The sequence below is a fragment of the Acipenser ruthenus genome, chromosome 2, assembly GCF_902713425.1.
Source record: "Acipenser ruthenus chromosome 2, fAciRut3.2 maternal haplotype, whole genome shotgun sequence".
NCBI lineage: Eukaryota > Metazoa > Chordata > Actinopteri > Acipenseriformes > Acipenseridae > Acipenser > Acipenser ruthenus.
Genome location: NC_081190.1, coordinates 12,163,738 through 12,180,578, shown reverse-complemented (window position 1 = coordinate 12,180,578; position 16,841 = coordinate 12,163,738). Strand labels below are relative to the sequence as shown.

General features: G+C 42.8%; 1 protein-coding gene across 4 annotated transcripts in view; it reads right to left on the bottom strand.

Annotated features, from left to right (window-relative positions):
• The window catches only part of LOC117403781 (WD repeat and FYVE domain-containing protein 3), a 104,273-nt gene extending 87,712 nt beyond the window's left edge, over nt 1–16,561 (bottom strand). For 2 of the 4 annotated variants that reach the window (XM_058989503.1, XM_058989508.1), the window contains exon 1: nt 3,102–3,536. In XM_058989503.1, the coding sequence (XP_058845486.1) occupies nt 3,102–3,151 (50 nt within the window). In that variant the 5' untranslated portion in view covers nt 3,152–3,536. Of the gene's footprint in view, nt 1–3,101; nt 3,537–16,063 lie in introns of those variants that run through there. The other 2 variants (XM_058989513.1, XM_058989520.1) reach the window with 2 other exon arrangements.
• Nucleotides 16,562–16,841: the final 280 nt, after the last annotated feature.

Genomic DNA, 16,841 nt, shown 5'->3' with positions numbered 1-16,841 from the left:
TTCCATATACTGGAAGGTAAGTACATATTTGAATTTAATATCTCTTTTATATTGATGCATTGTTATAAGGTATAGAAATTATGTTTCAGTCTTAAGAGAGTGATATATATTGAATGTTCTAGAATTTAGCGCTGGGCGTTTTTAGCATTTTATAGCCTAAGAGCTAAATATATGACCATATCTGTATTACCGTATTGAAGTACTAATGCTGTTAAACCTGTAAAGCTCTGGATAACCCAGACTGATTTTTACTTGGGATTTATGGTGGTCTGCGCAACCAATCAATCCAATTTTTAACATAAGCATTTAATAAACTGAAAAGAGCTCTACTACTGCTCCGATTCGTTAAAACTTCAAATTAAATGACTGTGTGAATTTCTTTATTATTAAAAAGTCATCTGGATACGTTGCAAGCCCAGTGCACGAACAATCCACTACAGGAGTTTGAAACATCTTAATGCCCTCCTGAACGTCTCCCCTTAGTTTAAGAGTATGGTCAGAGCATATACATAAATAAAAAGAGTACATTGCGAGAATTTCTGACAAAAGTCACTGAAATCAGATGGAACATGTACCTTCTGTACTGCAGATTCTATGGGACTGTACCAGCTAAACATGCTGCAGACTGTACCTTCTTTACTGCAGATTCTATGGGACTGTACCAGCTAAACATGCTGCAGACTGTACCTTCTGTACTGCAGATTCTATGGGACTGTACCAGCTAAATGTTGTCTGGTATGTTTTATTAAAAGTGCTAATAACTAGGGGCTCCCGAGTGGCACATCCAGTAAAGGCGCTCCACGTGGAGTGCAGGATGTGCCCTATAGTCTGGAGGTCGCCGGTTCGAGTCCAGGCTATTCCATTGTCAAAGTGAAAAGGCTTTGAAAGACAGGAAGGAAGCTCACCTGGGCTCCAAGCACTGCAAGGTCTCATTGTCACAGGATTCTGAAAGAGGAAGATGGGATTCTGCAGACAACCTCAAAGCAGCTCAAAAGACTGTTCAGTAATAGCGGATTTAGAGAAAAATCATAGGAGTCAGCATTGGAGCAACAGAACCCAGAACCCTCCGAATGATGCAAACACAGGAACAGAGGAGGGGATGGAAAAGAAGAACTGAGATGACATGTGCAGACCCTACTCTTAAACAACCCTGCAGTTCCACACACTTAGCAGTCATGGGGTAATGCGTTACTGTTATAACATTACTTTCGTCAATAACAAGGTAATATAACATTCCATTTTTAATGGGATTAATAATATTAGTTACTTTCTGCAAAAAATATGCGCGCTTGTCTCGTTACCTTTTCTCTGTTCTACACGGCTCACGGAAGTCCCTAAAGACGGAAAGTTATTTTCCTTGAATACACAGAAACCCTACATACAGCTTTCACTGCATGCGTGTGCACAATCAGGATTAACTGGCTTGAGTACAGAGTTTAATAAAGTCACAACAGAGGTCCTGACAGGTACGTAACAGTTTGTTCATCAGTAACCTACTTTTGATGCGATACAACAAGGACTATTATAAACAAATAGTTTTAAATAGTTTGACTCAAATTGCATGCGTACGAAAAATAATTGTATAAACATAGTATAACTGATGCATAAGCATCTACAAAATACATGTGTGTATTATGTGAAGCCATTTATCTATTTCCATTATGTCAGTTTTTCCAACTAACACTCGCTATTCTCTTATAAAAAGCCTTTATGTTTCTTTTTTTTTTACTCACTCCTTATGACTTCCGCACAGTCGCATGTATTGAAATGATTACAGTTGACTATTTGGTATATCCTGTACATTATTAACAGTTGTTTGTTTTGCTACAGACATTTTAAAAACCTGTTTGACACATTTAATACATGAATTACCAGACATACACTTAAATAGTAAACAATAGTCAACAAGTGTTTCGCAGGACAAGACAGGGGAAAGAAATATAACGAGTAATATGCTACTTTTTTATGAAGTAATAAGTAAGGACATTATAGCGTGCAAGTGTGCAGCAAGATCATTTCAAGTGCATTGAGCCTTGGAACTTTGTAACAACAGAATCAGTACAAAGAGCATCATCTCTGAAACACTGAGCACAGCTTCAATTCATTCTTGCCACTTCACTTGACTGGGCAGTGAAAAAGGAAATCGTAACTGCAACATGGAGTTCAGTATTACTGTTTGTAAAGATGCCCAAGAGCAAGCGCAATTGTAACAAACCCCTGGAAAGCTGCAGTAGGGCAGAAGCGTGGTTATTTTATAGAGAGTAATGACAGAGTACCAAACCCTGGTATCCAACTAACTGTGTGCTCTGCTAAAGAGCCAGGCTCCATTACTAGAGGAGAAACATCTGATTGGAAGATGTTATCTTGAACAATAACAAATCTGAAGGTTGCATACAGCATGGTGTTAAAGTGATCAGGTACAATCACTCCCTATATTAAACACATGACTGAATTCGTTCCACTGTGTTAATATGTTGACAGTGAAGCTCATTATCTATGGAACTCCATGACACTTCAGCTTCATTCTTCATTAGAATGCTCATCCTTTACAGTACAGTAGGTGACAGTTGAAGACATTACTACAGTACCTGACTCTTTCAACTGACTATGACCATGTCCAGGTAGCTACCGTGGCTGCTCTTTGAAAGCAGCCCTTTTTAAAGTTTTTAATAGTGCGGTTTGCCTTTTGAAGTCACAATACATCTTCATACGTATACAGTACATTTCTTCATGATGTTGCCACTACAGTATGTGGTTTGTAAAGCATGTTTCTTCAGCTCCAGTAGAAACACAATGTCTAATAATATGTGCAATCACAGCACCATCATCCAATCCTAAAGGCTGATCACTGATGTGACAACAATAGCCATTTTCAAGTATTTACCAACTTTTTGCTAATTTATTCGACCCATGCATGCTGCTCTGTATACTATTTCCCAGGCGGATTGAAGAATGGATTCCAGTATATTCCAGCTCATTCACATCCTGGATAGCAGATAGAATGTAAAGACAACACTTAACCTCCCATACCCGTCCCTTCACAGCAGGACCCTACGATAGTCATTATAACAACGCCCTGACTCGTGCACAGTATTGCATACCTGCTGTTCTCTCCATGCCCTGCAGGCATTGCGCTGGATTCCTGGAACATCCAGCTTTGTCTGGTGTTATTAACAACAGATCCCACCCTGCCTTGCACAGTGCAGTGCAGAGGCCTGTCAGCTGAGCCAGCCCCAGTCCGGGATTAAGCAGACATCCTGTGGGCAGAGCAGGCAGAGGCCCCAAAGAAGCTATTGTACCACCTAACAGACTGGCCTGGAGGCACTAGCACAGCTGAGCCATCCACCACCAGTCAGGGGGATTCAGTCACGCCAGGGAGGGAGGTACCATCTGCACTGTAGACATGGGGGTCAGTCACACCAAGGGAGGGAGGTACCATCTGCACTGCAGACATGGGGAAGTCAGTCACACCAGGGGAGGGAGGTACCATCTGCACTGCAGACATGGGGAAGTCAGTCACACCAAGGGAGGGAGGTACCATCTGCACTCCAGACATGGGGGGGTCAGTCACACCAAGGGAGGGAGGTACCATCTGCAATGGAGACATGGGGGTCAGTCACACCAGGGGAGGGTGGTACCATCTGCACTGCAAACATGGGGGTGGGGAGCAGTCACACCAGGGGGGGGAAGGTACAGTGCAGTCTGTTTATAAGAATCACTGATATAAGAATCAACTGCATATAGTTATCAAAACCACTGGGACAAAATCATTCCTATACCAACTAATGTAAAATACTCCACTTGTAAAAATCAAGCAATCCACTTAAAAGAATCATTTCGGGGCAAACTGACTACAAGTAATACAGTACTTGATCAAGTGCAATGACGTGCACAGCCAATAAAAGCTGTTTTTGAATTTTAATTTGATCACATCTCGTGTGATTAGGCATGTACGCAGCGTGGATTGTGCAATGATGCAGGAAACACTGCATTGTTTGTAATCAAACGTGACTGCGCCACTGCATTGTGCAGGTATGTTTTTTGTGTTCTCTGTTAGTGAAAATGTGTTTCAATAAAGTGAATACACGTTCATTGAATACATACTGCGTACGACAGTGATATTGTGTGATATGCATGTAGACAGCGTGGCGCGGTGAGGAGGAGGGGTTTGCAGCGCTTTGCATCTCCGTTTAATGAAAAACTGTGAGATTTGCATTGCAACAGAAAATAAATAAGCCACAGATGTTTAACTGCAGTGGTAGTCCTTACAGTAAAATACTGTTCTGTAATGTCATTTTATTTCAAAGGCCATTACACTGAACAGTGCACGGCAGGCACCCACACGAGATGATCACTTCTCAAGTATACTGTAGTAAAATAGGATTCTGCAGCCTTGAGTAAACATAAGTCCTAACCGTGATCGTATAACAAGCTGCTTACCCACGAGGACTTGTTTTGATGTATTGTCCTCAGTGATTGAGCACCATTGACATCTGTATACTGTATTTAAACTGCTGATGGCACGCTTTTGCTAATTGTAATGCGACAGAGTGGCCGAGGACAGTGTAAATTATCAGGCTGATTTACAGTTTTAAACCGGTGTTGGTTTTATTTTTCTTACACTGCAGTGGCGAAACCACCGCTAAAAAATAAACAAAACAAACCTAGCTCTCAGCTGGAGCACTAACTAACAGTACTTCGTGTGGAACAAACACTAGATCTCTTACTCAAGTTTTGGTTTCTTTTTGTTACTTCTGCTTCCTTACTCCTCTATACCCCCATCACAAAGCTATCGGCTAAGCCATTTCTACGAGGTGTCATTAACTTTAACAAGCACTAAACCAAGTGACTATTATCCATAATTCGTTAAGGAAAGCAGCTTTGGATTTTTCATGGGCGTGCACACATACGGGAACTCGTGACCTCTAGTGGTCAACCCATTACACTGCAGCCAGGGAACAAGCTCTTATTCTCATGCTAAGTTTGATTCTGCACCACAGTAATCATATCAGTCTGCTTTTAAGAATCATCTGCTTATAAGAATCAAAACACCTGGGGCGCATTTAAGTTAAGCTTACGTAAATAAAAATCTATTGATTGACCCACCAAATAAGTAATTTCTTGTTGATACTTGGTAAGAAATAATAAAAAAGACCACAAATGATTTAAGTTATTTTAGACACAGTTTATTTTAGTTTGGCATTTCTCAGTGCTGGCAGGATGCAGACTGCTTATTTGTCTCCCGGTCTACTCCATAGTTTTTTCTGAACTCTCTATGCTGCTGACGCTCTTCCCTCTGTCTCTACGCTGCTGACGCTCTTCTCTGTCTCTATGCTGCTGACGCTCTTCTCTGTCTCTATGCTGCTGACGCTTTTCTCTCTGTCTCTATGCTGCTGACGCTCTTCTCTGTCTCTATGCTGCTGACGCTCTTCCCTCTGTCTCTACGCTGCTGACGCTCTTCTCTGTCTCTATGCTGCTGACGCTCTTCTCTCTGTCTCTATGCTGCTGACGCTCTTCTCTCTGTCTCTATGCTGCTGACGCTCTTCTCTCTGTCTCTATGCTGCTGACGCTCTTCTCTCTGTCTCTATTCTGCTGACGCTCTTCCCTGTCTCTATGCTGCTGACGCTCTTCTCTCTGTCTCTATGCTGCTGACGCTTTTCTCTCTGTCTCTATGCTGCTGACGCTCTTCTCTCTGTCTCTATTCTGCTGACGCTCTTCTCTCTGTCTCTATGCTGCTGACGCTTTTCTCTCTGTCTCTATGCTGCTGACGCTCTTCTCTCTGTCTCTATGCTGCTGACGCTCTTCCCTCTGTCTCTATTCTGCTGACGCTCTTCTCTGTCTCTATGCTGCTGACTTTCTTCCCTCTGTCTCTATGCTGCTGACGCTCTTCTCTCTGTCTCTATGCTGCTGACGCTCTTCCCTCTGTCTCTATGCTGCTGACGCTCGTCCCTCTGTCTCTATGCTGCTGACGCTCTTCTCTGTCTCTATGCTGCTGACGCTCTTCCCTCTGTCTCTATGCTGCTGACGCTCTTCCCTCTGTCTCTATGCTGCTGACGCTCTTCTCTGTCTCTATGCTGCTGATGCTCTTCTCTCTGTCTCTATGCTGCTGACGCTCTTCTCTCTGTCTCCATGCTGCTGACGCTCTTCCCTGTCTCTACGCTGCTGATGCTCTTCCCTCTGTCACTATGCTGCTGACGCTCTTCTCTCTGTCTCTATGCTGCTGACGTTCTTCCGTCTCTACGCTGCTGACGCTCTTCTCTCTGTCTCTATGCTGCTGACGCTCTTCTCTCTGTCTCTATGCTGCTGACGCTCTTCTCTCTGTCTCTATGCTTCCATGCTGCTGACTCTCTTCTCTGTCTCTATGCTGCTGACGCTCTTCTCTGTCTCTATGCTGCTGACGCTCTTCCCTCTGTCTCTATGCTGCTGACGCTCTTCTCTCTCTCTATGCTGCTGACGCTCTTCTCTCTGTCTCTATGCTTCCATGCTGCTGACTCTCTTCTCTGTCTCTATGCTGCTGACGCTCTTCTCTGTCTCTATGCTGCTGACGCTCTTCCCTCTGTCTCTATTCTGCTGACACTCTTCTCTGTCTTTATGCTGCTGACGTTCTTCCCTCTGTCTCTATGCTGCTGACGCTCTTCCCTCTGTCTCTATGCTGCTGACGCTCTTCCCTCTGTCTCCATGCTGCTGACGCTCTTCCCTCTGTCTCCATGCTGCTGACGCTCTTCCCTCTGTCTCTATGCAGCTGACGCTCTTCCCTCTGTCTCTATGCTGCTGACGCTCTTCCCTCTGTCTTTATGCTGCTGACGCTCTTCCCTCTGTCTCCATGCTGCTGACGCTCTTCCCTCTGTCTCCATGCTGCTGACGCTCTTCCCTCTGTCTCTATGCAGCTGACGCTCTTCCCTCTGTCTCTATGCTGCTGATGCTCTTCTCTGTCTCTATGCTGCTGACGCTCTTCCCTCTGTCTCCATGCTGCTGACGCTCTTCTCTGTCTCTATTCTGCTGACGCTCTTCTCTCTGTCTCTATGCTGCGGACGCTCTTCCCTCTGTCTCTATGCAGCTGACGCTCTTCCCTCTGTCTCTATGCTGCTGATGCTCTTCTCTGTCTCTATGCTGCTGACGCTCTTCCCTCTGTCTCCATGCTGCTGACGCTCTTCTCTCTGTCTCTATTCTGCTGACGCTCTTCTCTCTGTCTCTATGCTGCTGACGCTCTTCTCTCTGTCTCTATGCTGCTGACGCTCTTCTCTCTGTCTCTATGCTGCTGACGCTCTTCTCTCTGTCTCTATGCTTCCATGCTGCTGACTCTCTTCTCTCTGTCTCTATGCTGCTGACGCTCTTCTCTGTCTCTATGCTGCTGACGCTCTTCCCTCTGTCTCTATGCTGCTGACGCTCTTCTCTCAGTCTCTATGCTGCTGACGCTCTTCTCTCTGTCTCTATGCTTCCATGCTGCTGACTCTCTTCTCTCTGTCTCTATGCTGCTGACGCTCTTCTCTGTCTCTATGCTGCTGACGCTCTTCCCTCTGTCTCTATTCTGCTGACGCTCTTCTCTCTGTCTCTATGCTGCTGACGCTCTTCTCTCTGTCTCTATGCTTCCATGCTGCTGACTCTCTTCTCTCTGTCTCTATGCTGCTGACGCTCTTCTCTGTCTCTATGCTGCTGACGCTCTTCTCTCAGTCTCTATGCTGCTGACGCTCTTCCCTCTGTCTCTATTCTACTGACGCTCTTCCCTCAGTCTCTATGCTGCTGACGCTCTTCCCTCTGTCTCTATGCTGCTGACGCTCTTCCCTCAGTCTCTATGCTGCTGACGCTCTTCCCTCTGTCTCTATTCTGCTGACGCTCTTCTCTCTGTCTCTATGCTGCTGATGCTCTTCTCTCTGTCTCTATGCTGCTGACGCTCTTCTCTCTGTCTCTATGTTGTAACGTGTTCCTCTCACTCAAAGAGGCAGGGCTTGTACGCATCAGAAGAAGAGCTGCGGTTACTGAAAACGAAAGTGATCATTTTATCATAAAGACTATGACTCGAGTCGAGTGGAGACTTTTGGCTTGGGACTCGAGTCGAGTCTTTTGAGCAGGGACTCTTTTCTTGCACCCTAACCCTCGTGTCTCCCTACATCCCCACTCCATTCCATCCTATCCCTTGTGTCTCCCTACACCCTATCCGCTCCACCCAACCCTAACCCTCGTGTCTCCCTACACCCCCTCTCCGCTCCACTCTAACCCTCGTGTCTCCCTACACCCTCTCCGCTCCACCCTAACTCTAACCCTAACCCTCGTGTCTCCCTACACCCCCTCTCCGCTCCACTCTAACCCTCGTGTCTCCCTACACCCTCTCCGCTCCACCCTAACTCTAACCCTCGTGTCTCCCTACAACCGTCTCCGCTCCACCCTAACCCTCGTGTCTCCCTACACCCCCTCTCCCCTCCTCCTCTACAGGCTGACTGGTCATTTCTTCCCCCAACTCTCCATCCTCCCATGCCGCTCCTTGTCTTCCCCAGCCCCTCTGTGGTGGAACCAGCTACCAGAGAACTTCAGGACTCCCTGCCATCAGCCGCCTCCTCAAGACCCCCCTGTTTAGACTGCACTTGTAGATCTCTTGATCTGCCCCTCTGCTCTGCACTGGATTCACCTGAGCTACACACTACTAACATTTCATTGGAGATATAACTGGTTGTGATCCTAAACTGTTGCATCCTACTACATATTGTGTTTTAGTGGTATTATTATTTGCACTTACTGTAAATTAGTGGTGCAATCGGCACCCTAATTTGTAGAGTAGTGGTTAGGGCTCTGGACTCTTGACCGGGAGGGTCATTGGTTCAATCCCAGGTGGGGGACACTGTTGCTGTACCTTTGAGCAAGGTACTTTACGTAGATTGCTCCAGTAAAAACCGAATTGTATAAATTGGTAATTGTATGTAAAACATAATGTGATATAATTGTAAGTCGCCCTGGATAAGGGCATCTGGTAATAAATAAATAAATAAATAAATAAATAAATAAAAATACATTTCTTACTCGATTATTGTATAGACATTTATCAATGATAATCGATGAAGTGATGTTTTTTTCAAAATAAGACAAACATTCGGTTTTTTTAACAGAAGATCAAATAACTAAAAACACCATTGTGCATAATAATTAAACAAAAAGGCACAACTTATATTCAAATTAGAACCCTTCTGATAAAAAAAAGAATACAAAGAACTTTAACAACTCAAAAGAATATGCTTGCGTCCGCATCAGATGTCCCTTTGACATTGTAACAATAATAAAAAATACTATATTTTAACAGAAGTAATTTCTATCTGAACTATGGTTGTTCATTACTGTTAACAATTTATGTCCAAAGGCAAAGCAAAACATTTGAATTAATCTCACAAATCCTGACTAATTTAACTATCGTACTAAATTCAGCTTCTTTTATATAACATTGCCATATAATCCAAACACAACATGCTTTGACAAAAGAATGTAAATTGGTAGATTTAATAGATTTAAAAAAAAAACAAACTATGGTCTTAATTTTTAAATCAAGAAAACATAAATACAATAGGCCTACTTCATATCTGGCTTGTCCAACGCGAATTCCTAAAGTGTGTATCCTAGCAACGTGCTAATCTTCTGTACTAGCACTAAAAGAAGCACACTGTGACACACTCAAGGTTTTAATGCAAATCGGCAACAGGAAGCTTCAAACTGAGTTCTAATTTGATGCATCGATTCACCAATATGTAATCGAAGCTAGGGAAATTTATCTATTTATCTATTCTAACTGTTGCACCCCTACTGTAAACTATACTGTATTTAAATATTGATTTTGCATTGTAACCCTGTACTGCCCTGACACACCTGTAGGGCGTCACACTTGACATCACATATCATTGGTCTGATCTGGGCGCCATTTTGAGTCAAATATATGGTGACCTCTCACAGAAAAAACATTTGACCTAGGAGACGTGAAACTTGAAGAAATCTTATATCTCTGTGGCACCAAATAGCATCAAAATTGGAAGAGGTCAGGTCAGAAACCTTCCTGAAGTGATTGATTTGACATGGACTGACCCAGTACTGACAGTGTACCACACTATACTATATACAGATTCCAGGATGCTCCATGTAAACTACAGTGTGGACAGCGTACCACACTACTGTATATACAGAACCAGTCACTAAGAACATCAGCCCCAGAAGGGATAATAAAGTGAATCCAAACAGTTCCTGATGCAATATAAAGACAGGCAGTGCTGCTTCTCAGTGTTGTAACTGTTGTGGGCATGCTGGTAAAATTTGAATTTCCTTTTCATAATAAGCTAGAGTAGCAACTTTAAAGGCTGACCAAACACATTCCAGTCTGCAGGGAGTTCTGCTTTTTGAAGTCCCTGTGGTTGTATTCTTTAGACAGTGGTTCAATCTGCACTATGGTTGTATTGTATAGACAGGGGTTCAATCTGCACTGTGGTTGTATTGTATAGACAGGGGTTCAATCTGCACTGTGGTTGTATTTTATAGACAGGGGTTCAATCTGCACTGTGGTTGTATTTTATAGACAGGGGTTCAATCTGCACTGTGGTTGTATTGTATAGATGGGTTCAATCTGCACTGTGGATGTATTGTATAGACAGGGGTTCAATCTGCACTGTGGTTGTATTGTACAGACGGGTTCAATCTGCACTGTGGTTGTATTGTATAGACAGGGGTTCAGTCTGCACTGTGGTTGTATTGTATGCACAGTAGACAGTGGTTCAATCTTCACTAACTTCAGCAGTTATGTTTGTTTTTTGTTCTGGTACAGTAAACCCATTCCTAACATCAATACTGTTAAGAGATGTCATCCATGTTAATGTTGCACGGCAGTGCATACTGGAAGGGACGGCCTAGCTGTGGTTTAGACACAAAGAAGCCTGCATTTCATTGTCACACATCTTACTGTCACCTCATCACACCCCTAATGTTAGGAACATACAGTACAAGAAGAAAGTTTCAGCTTGAACAAAAGCTCCATAGGTCATTATTTGGAATTCATTTTGGAAATGTTTATTTAAGGAAATACTTTACATTGGTAATGTGCACAGTGCGCGTAGTACATTTTTAGTAAGAATGTCTAAGAAAACAAGTTTCTTTTTAATGTCGTCATGTATCAAAGGTTATGAATCTGGAGATCAGAAGCACGAATGGTTTTTAATTGAGACTGTGAGCTGACAACGAGGCTGGATTCTCGATATTCTGAGAGGGTCGAGCCACCCCCTTCCATGAGCTACCTCCACTAAAGAGGGATGGAAAGAAGACTTCCATTGACACCCCCTCCCATGAGCTACCTCCACTAAAGAGGGATGGAAAGAAGACTTCCACTGACACCTCCTCCCATGAGCTACCTCCACTAAAGAGGGATGGAAAGAAGACTTCCATTGACACCCCCTCCCATGAGCTACCTCCACTAAAGAGGGATGGAAAGAAGACTTCCACTGACACCCCCTCCCATAAGCTACCTCCACTAAAGAGGGATGGAAAGAAGACTTCCACTGACACCCCCTCCCATGAGCTACCTCCACTAAAGAGGGATGGAAAGAAGACTTCCATTGACACCTCCTCCCATGAGCTACCTCCACTAAAGAGGGATGGAAAGAAGACTTCCACTGACACCTCCTCTCATGAGCTACCTCCACTAAAGAGGGATGGAAAGAAGACTTCCATTGACACCTCCTCTCATGAGCTACCTCCACTAAAGAGGGATGGAAAGAAGACTTCCATTGACACCACCTCCCATGAGCTACCTCCACTAAAGAGGGATGGAAAGAAGACTTCCATTGACACCTCCTCCCATGAGCTACCTCCACTAAAGAGGGATGGAAAGAAGACTTCCATTGACACCTCCTCCCATGAGCTACCTCCACTAAAGAGGGATGGAAAGAAGACTTCCATTGACACCCCCTCCCATGAGCTACCTCCACTAAAGAGGGATGGAAAGAAGACTTCCATTGACACCTCCTCCCATGAGCTACCTCCACTAAAGAGGGATGGAAAGAAGACTTCCACTGACACCTCCTCCCATGAGCTACCTCCACTAAAGAGGGATGGAAAGAAGACTTCCATTGACACCTCCTCCCATTAGCTACCTCCACTAAAGAGGGATGGAAAGAAGACTTCCACTGACACCTCCTCTCATGAGCTACCTCCACTAAAGAGGGATGGAAAGAAGACTTCCATTGACACCCCCTCCCATGAGCTACCTCCACTACAGAGGGATGGAAAGAAGTCTTCCATTAACACCCCCTCCCATGAGCTACCTCCACTAAAGAAGGATGGAAAGAAGACTTCCATTAACACCTCCTCCCATGAGCTACCTCCACTAAAAAGGGAAGGAAAGAAGACTTCCATTGATCCAATCTTGGGTTTACTACAAGTACTGTAAGACACACTTTAGTGTTATACACTGCGAGTGATCAAGCTTGTATTAAAACCTGGAATGGGTGAAACTGCTATGTAATATTACTGTGGTCCTATGTGTTATACACTGAGTGATCAAGCTTGTATTAACACCTGGAATAATGAAACTGCTATGTAATATTACTGTGGTCCTATGTGTTATACACTGAGTGATCAAGCTTGTATTAACACCTGGAATAGATGAAACTGCTATGTAATATTACTGTGGTCCTATGTGTTATACACTGTGAGTGATCAAGCTTGTATTAACACCTGGAATAATGAAACTGCTATGTAATATTACTGTGGTCCTATGTGTTATACACTGAGTGATCAAGCTTGTATTAACACCTGGAATAGATTAAACTGCTATGTAATATTACTGTGGTCCTATGTCCATTCCTGTAAGTAATGACCCAGTGCTTACTGTATTAGGTGCAATACAGCAGTCACACCTGATCTTCCACAAACAAGCAGCACAGGTTTGTACTGTAGAAGAGCCCAGACTGCTGCATGTGTGCAATCACTTAACAGTCTGGGTTGAAACATCTCTAAAACACTCGTATTTCACAATCCTAACTCAAACACACACTTTATTTCTCAACTTCAACTTTCCTCATTCCACTTCCTGAATGACAGCAACAGAAAACTCCTGATGTGCGCCGTTTCAAGCAAAGAAAAAACACAAATGCTTTTCCAGGTTGAACAAAATGTTGTTTTTTCTCACTGTACTGCATTAGTACTAAATAAATGAGAAATGTCATTAACAGTTAACTACAGTATAAGAATCAGTCATTCCTTCAGATACTGTGGGTAGCTGTTTAGCAAAATAACCTTAAACAGTAAAATACAATTTAATTATTCATGACTTTGTGAATAGCACCTGCTGTTATATTTCTACTGAAGCAGGCTTTAATGTAGGAAATACAGACTGCACTAATGTACATGACTAATGGACAGGAGAACTGGTCACACAAGCAGCACACTCTTCAACAGGATCATTTCAAAATAGCTTTTTGGTCGGCTTCATTTTTGCGAGTTTCAGGTTTTATTAAGTCAATTATCTGCTTTGTTGAGGCTTGACACCTCACCACGTCATACATGGATGTAACTCAAAGTGTTTTTGAAGTTATGGGCCTGTAATGGGGGTGCCTGTGACACATGAAAGCAAGCACTGATCAGGGGCCATGTATGAGAGGCCAAATATTTCAAAGTATTCAAGATCTTCTTCATACTCACTGCACACACGGGACTGCTCTATTTAAAAGAATGTATTTTTACCTTAATTCCAGTTTATAGCATTGCATGGCACACAGACAGTAGTGGTTTGGGAATAAAGTCTGAATCCACTTTTATTTGGGCTCAAAACAGAGCATAGTGTGTACTGTGAGAGCTGCTTACTGTGAGCAAAACACAGCATAGTGTGTACTGTGAGAGCTGCTTACTGTATATGCAAAACACAGCATAGTGTGTACTGCAAGAGCTGCTTTCTGTATGTGCAAAACAGAGCATAGTGTGTACTGTCACAGCGGCTTACTTTATTATGGAATCGATTCCCATTATAAGTTGTTTTGAGATTCAATTTTTATCAGGGACCTCCCCTAAATCCCTTTAGAAAGATACCGGGTATTAATGTTTGTGACAGAGTAGTCGCCTGTCGTGTGGGTGCGTGCATTCGCTGCTGAGTGACAGGCAGGAGATCGAGACGGAGGTTGAAGTTGATACACCCCGCAGATGAACAGGATTTATTTACATATCAACACACTGAACAGCTCTTGTGACATTACCAACAATGGCAGTGCATTGGATCACATACAACACAGTGTATGAAAACTTTGGTGGGATCTACAATATCTGAACTAATCTTCTCTGTTCAATAATAATAATGTTGCTGAAGATCATGATCATGGTGGATAAACAGTTATGTGACGGGCGAATACGTGACGGATTACTGTACAGTGGAATCCCACAATAAAAGATTGTTTAAATCTCTAGCTACAACTATATCCGAATGGGTGGGCTGTGAGCAGCTTGCAATGCAACATTTAGAAATGCTTAACCATTCTTTCTAACAGGCATTACAATGCAGACACATTCCTTTAGTCAACAATTACACTTTACAAAGAGGGCTGCTACTGTTGATTGTGTCAAGCCTGAATAAAATAACAGGCATGCATTCTTTCCGTAGTTTACAGGCGGTTCAGATGAAACAGAATGGTTTTGAAATGAAAGTCAGAAATACTGGCAATCAAGGGCTGGTTTACTAACTGCAGGTTTGTGGTTGTTTAAAACTTTTACATTTTTGTTTTCCCAAACTCTGCAGCTGGATTCTAAATTATTTTAATTGTTTTTTTGATGTATTTTTTCATTATTATTTTGTACTGTAGTTTAAGAATTTGCCTGATGACTGAAATTCAGAAGTCAAATCAATAAATACAGTCGAGTTAGTCGAGGCAGTATAGTATACCTAGTGAAACCACAAGGGCAACAATCGCGTCAGAGTCAGCATATTGATTTAAATAATTATATAATGCAGCATCATAACAATACATAATAATGATAATATCATTAATAATAATAATAATAATAATAATAATAATAATAATAATAATAATAATAATAATAATAATAGCCTTGCAAGTAAAGGCCTTTTATCGAAAATACATTTTGCATGCACAGATCGAACAATTCGCCTGTAATAATTGACACATTCGCATGCACGGGCAGACAGCCCAATACAGTATTAAACCGGCTTGCTTTATCCGCGTTGCAGTACAGTTACATACCTGAACTCGAGGCACCAGATTAGCGTTACATAAATCTTTCAAAAGCGGCCAATGTTCTACTGGTTGTTTAAATGTATATTACATTAGATTATAAAATGCAGTTCTGCAAAATCAGTGTTATCGCTCATACCACCAGTCGCGAAAACGCTCTAAACAGCAAAATACTACTAGTACGCATTCATCAATGTACAATGGGAAGGCATTAACTCAAAATGACTCATCTAGTAACTAACATTGTGCAGTGCTAGTGGAAAGCCTGTCTCACTCAGACAAAAACGCCTTGGCGATCAGACCCCTGTATCAACAGACGACGGCACAAACATTAAGAACACAATTCGACTTATCAATATTGTTCATTGGATACATACTGTTTCATACACATACAATTTCCACCCTGATAAAATAAAGACCGTTGCAGCTGACTGAATATTCACACTTCTAATTCCGGCGCCTCTGTACAGTACGTGTACAGTCAGGCAGACAATAATGTAGAACATAAAAAACGACGTCGGGAAAGAACTAGCCATGATCGATGACAAGTATCGTTGCAATACCTTCAAACAGCACCTACGTTTGACCCCTCTTAAACTGACAACAGCGGCCTGTAAACCCCCCAGACAGCGGTTAAAAAAAATCAAAATAAATCAGAAACACAACAACAGACCTGGCAGCAAGGAACATGGTCAAACTGGCACTTCCTCGTAAAATGTGATTTTAACCTATGATTGACACAACCAGAATAACAAGACCGTTCGTGCAGGAATGAGGAACAAACTCCCATATTTTGGGAAAGAATGCTGGCAGTGCCCCTTTCCTACCGTGATTCCAATGAAAATATTTACGTATTGTCAACTCACCAGGCAGTCGGTGGTTTTGTTTTGATTAGTTTTTTTTTTTTTAATCCACAGGGATCGGGGTCAGGGAGAATGAAGGTTTGTTTGTATGTTTGTTAATGACGGCTTTCTGTTTTCATTTTATCCATCAATGATGAATAACGCTGAAATGCTGGAGTAGCTACTGTCCCTGTTCCTTCTGCCGGTGGCCATCTTTAATCCTGAACATCCCAACAACACAGCCTGCTCCAACACGGCTTCGCTGCATTCTGGGTAACAAAACACAGCCCCCTTCGTTCCAGTGGCACTGATGCCAGTTCAGGGAATAGAACCCGCAATATAGACAGTGGGAAAACACTGACATCTACTGCATAGAGATGATTAAAATAACTCGACACATCCCTGATTAAAAGCAGTATTTCCAACCAGGTCCAGGCGAGTATTACACACAGAAACAGGAAACAATGCATCCAAGCAGAAAGATGCTTAGAAACAAACCGAAACAAAAGAACCGGACACGGAACAGCGCCGGTGCAACGTCCACCGATATCAGGACTGCCCGTTCCCTGACCACCTTCCGGCACCTCATCAAGACACACCTGTTCAAACAGCATCTGTAAACACTCTCGACCATCGACTGTATGGCACCCACTTGTACCAGTACTTGCATCAGCTTGTATTTGCACTGAAATTCTTCATACATTGCTGCATTCAGCTACTTTTCCTACCTATAACTACTTACTATATCTTGTATTTGATTTTACTCTTCTAGGTATCTGTACTCACGTTTTCTGTAATTGCT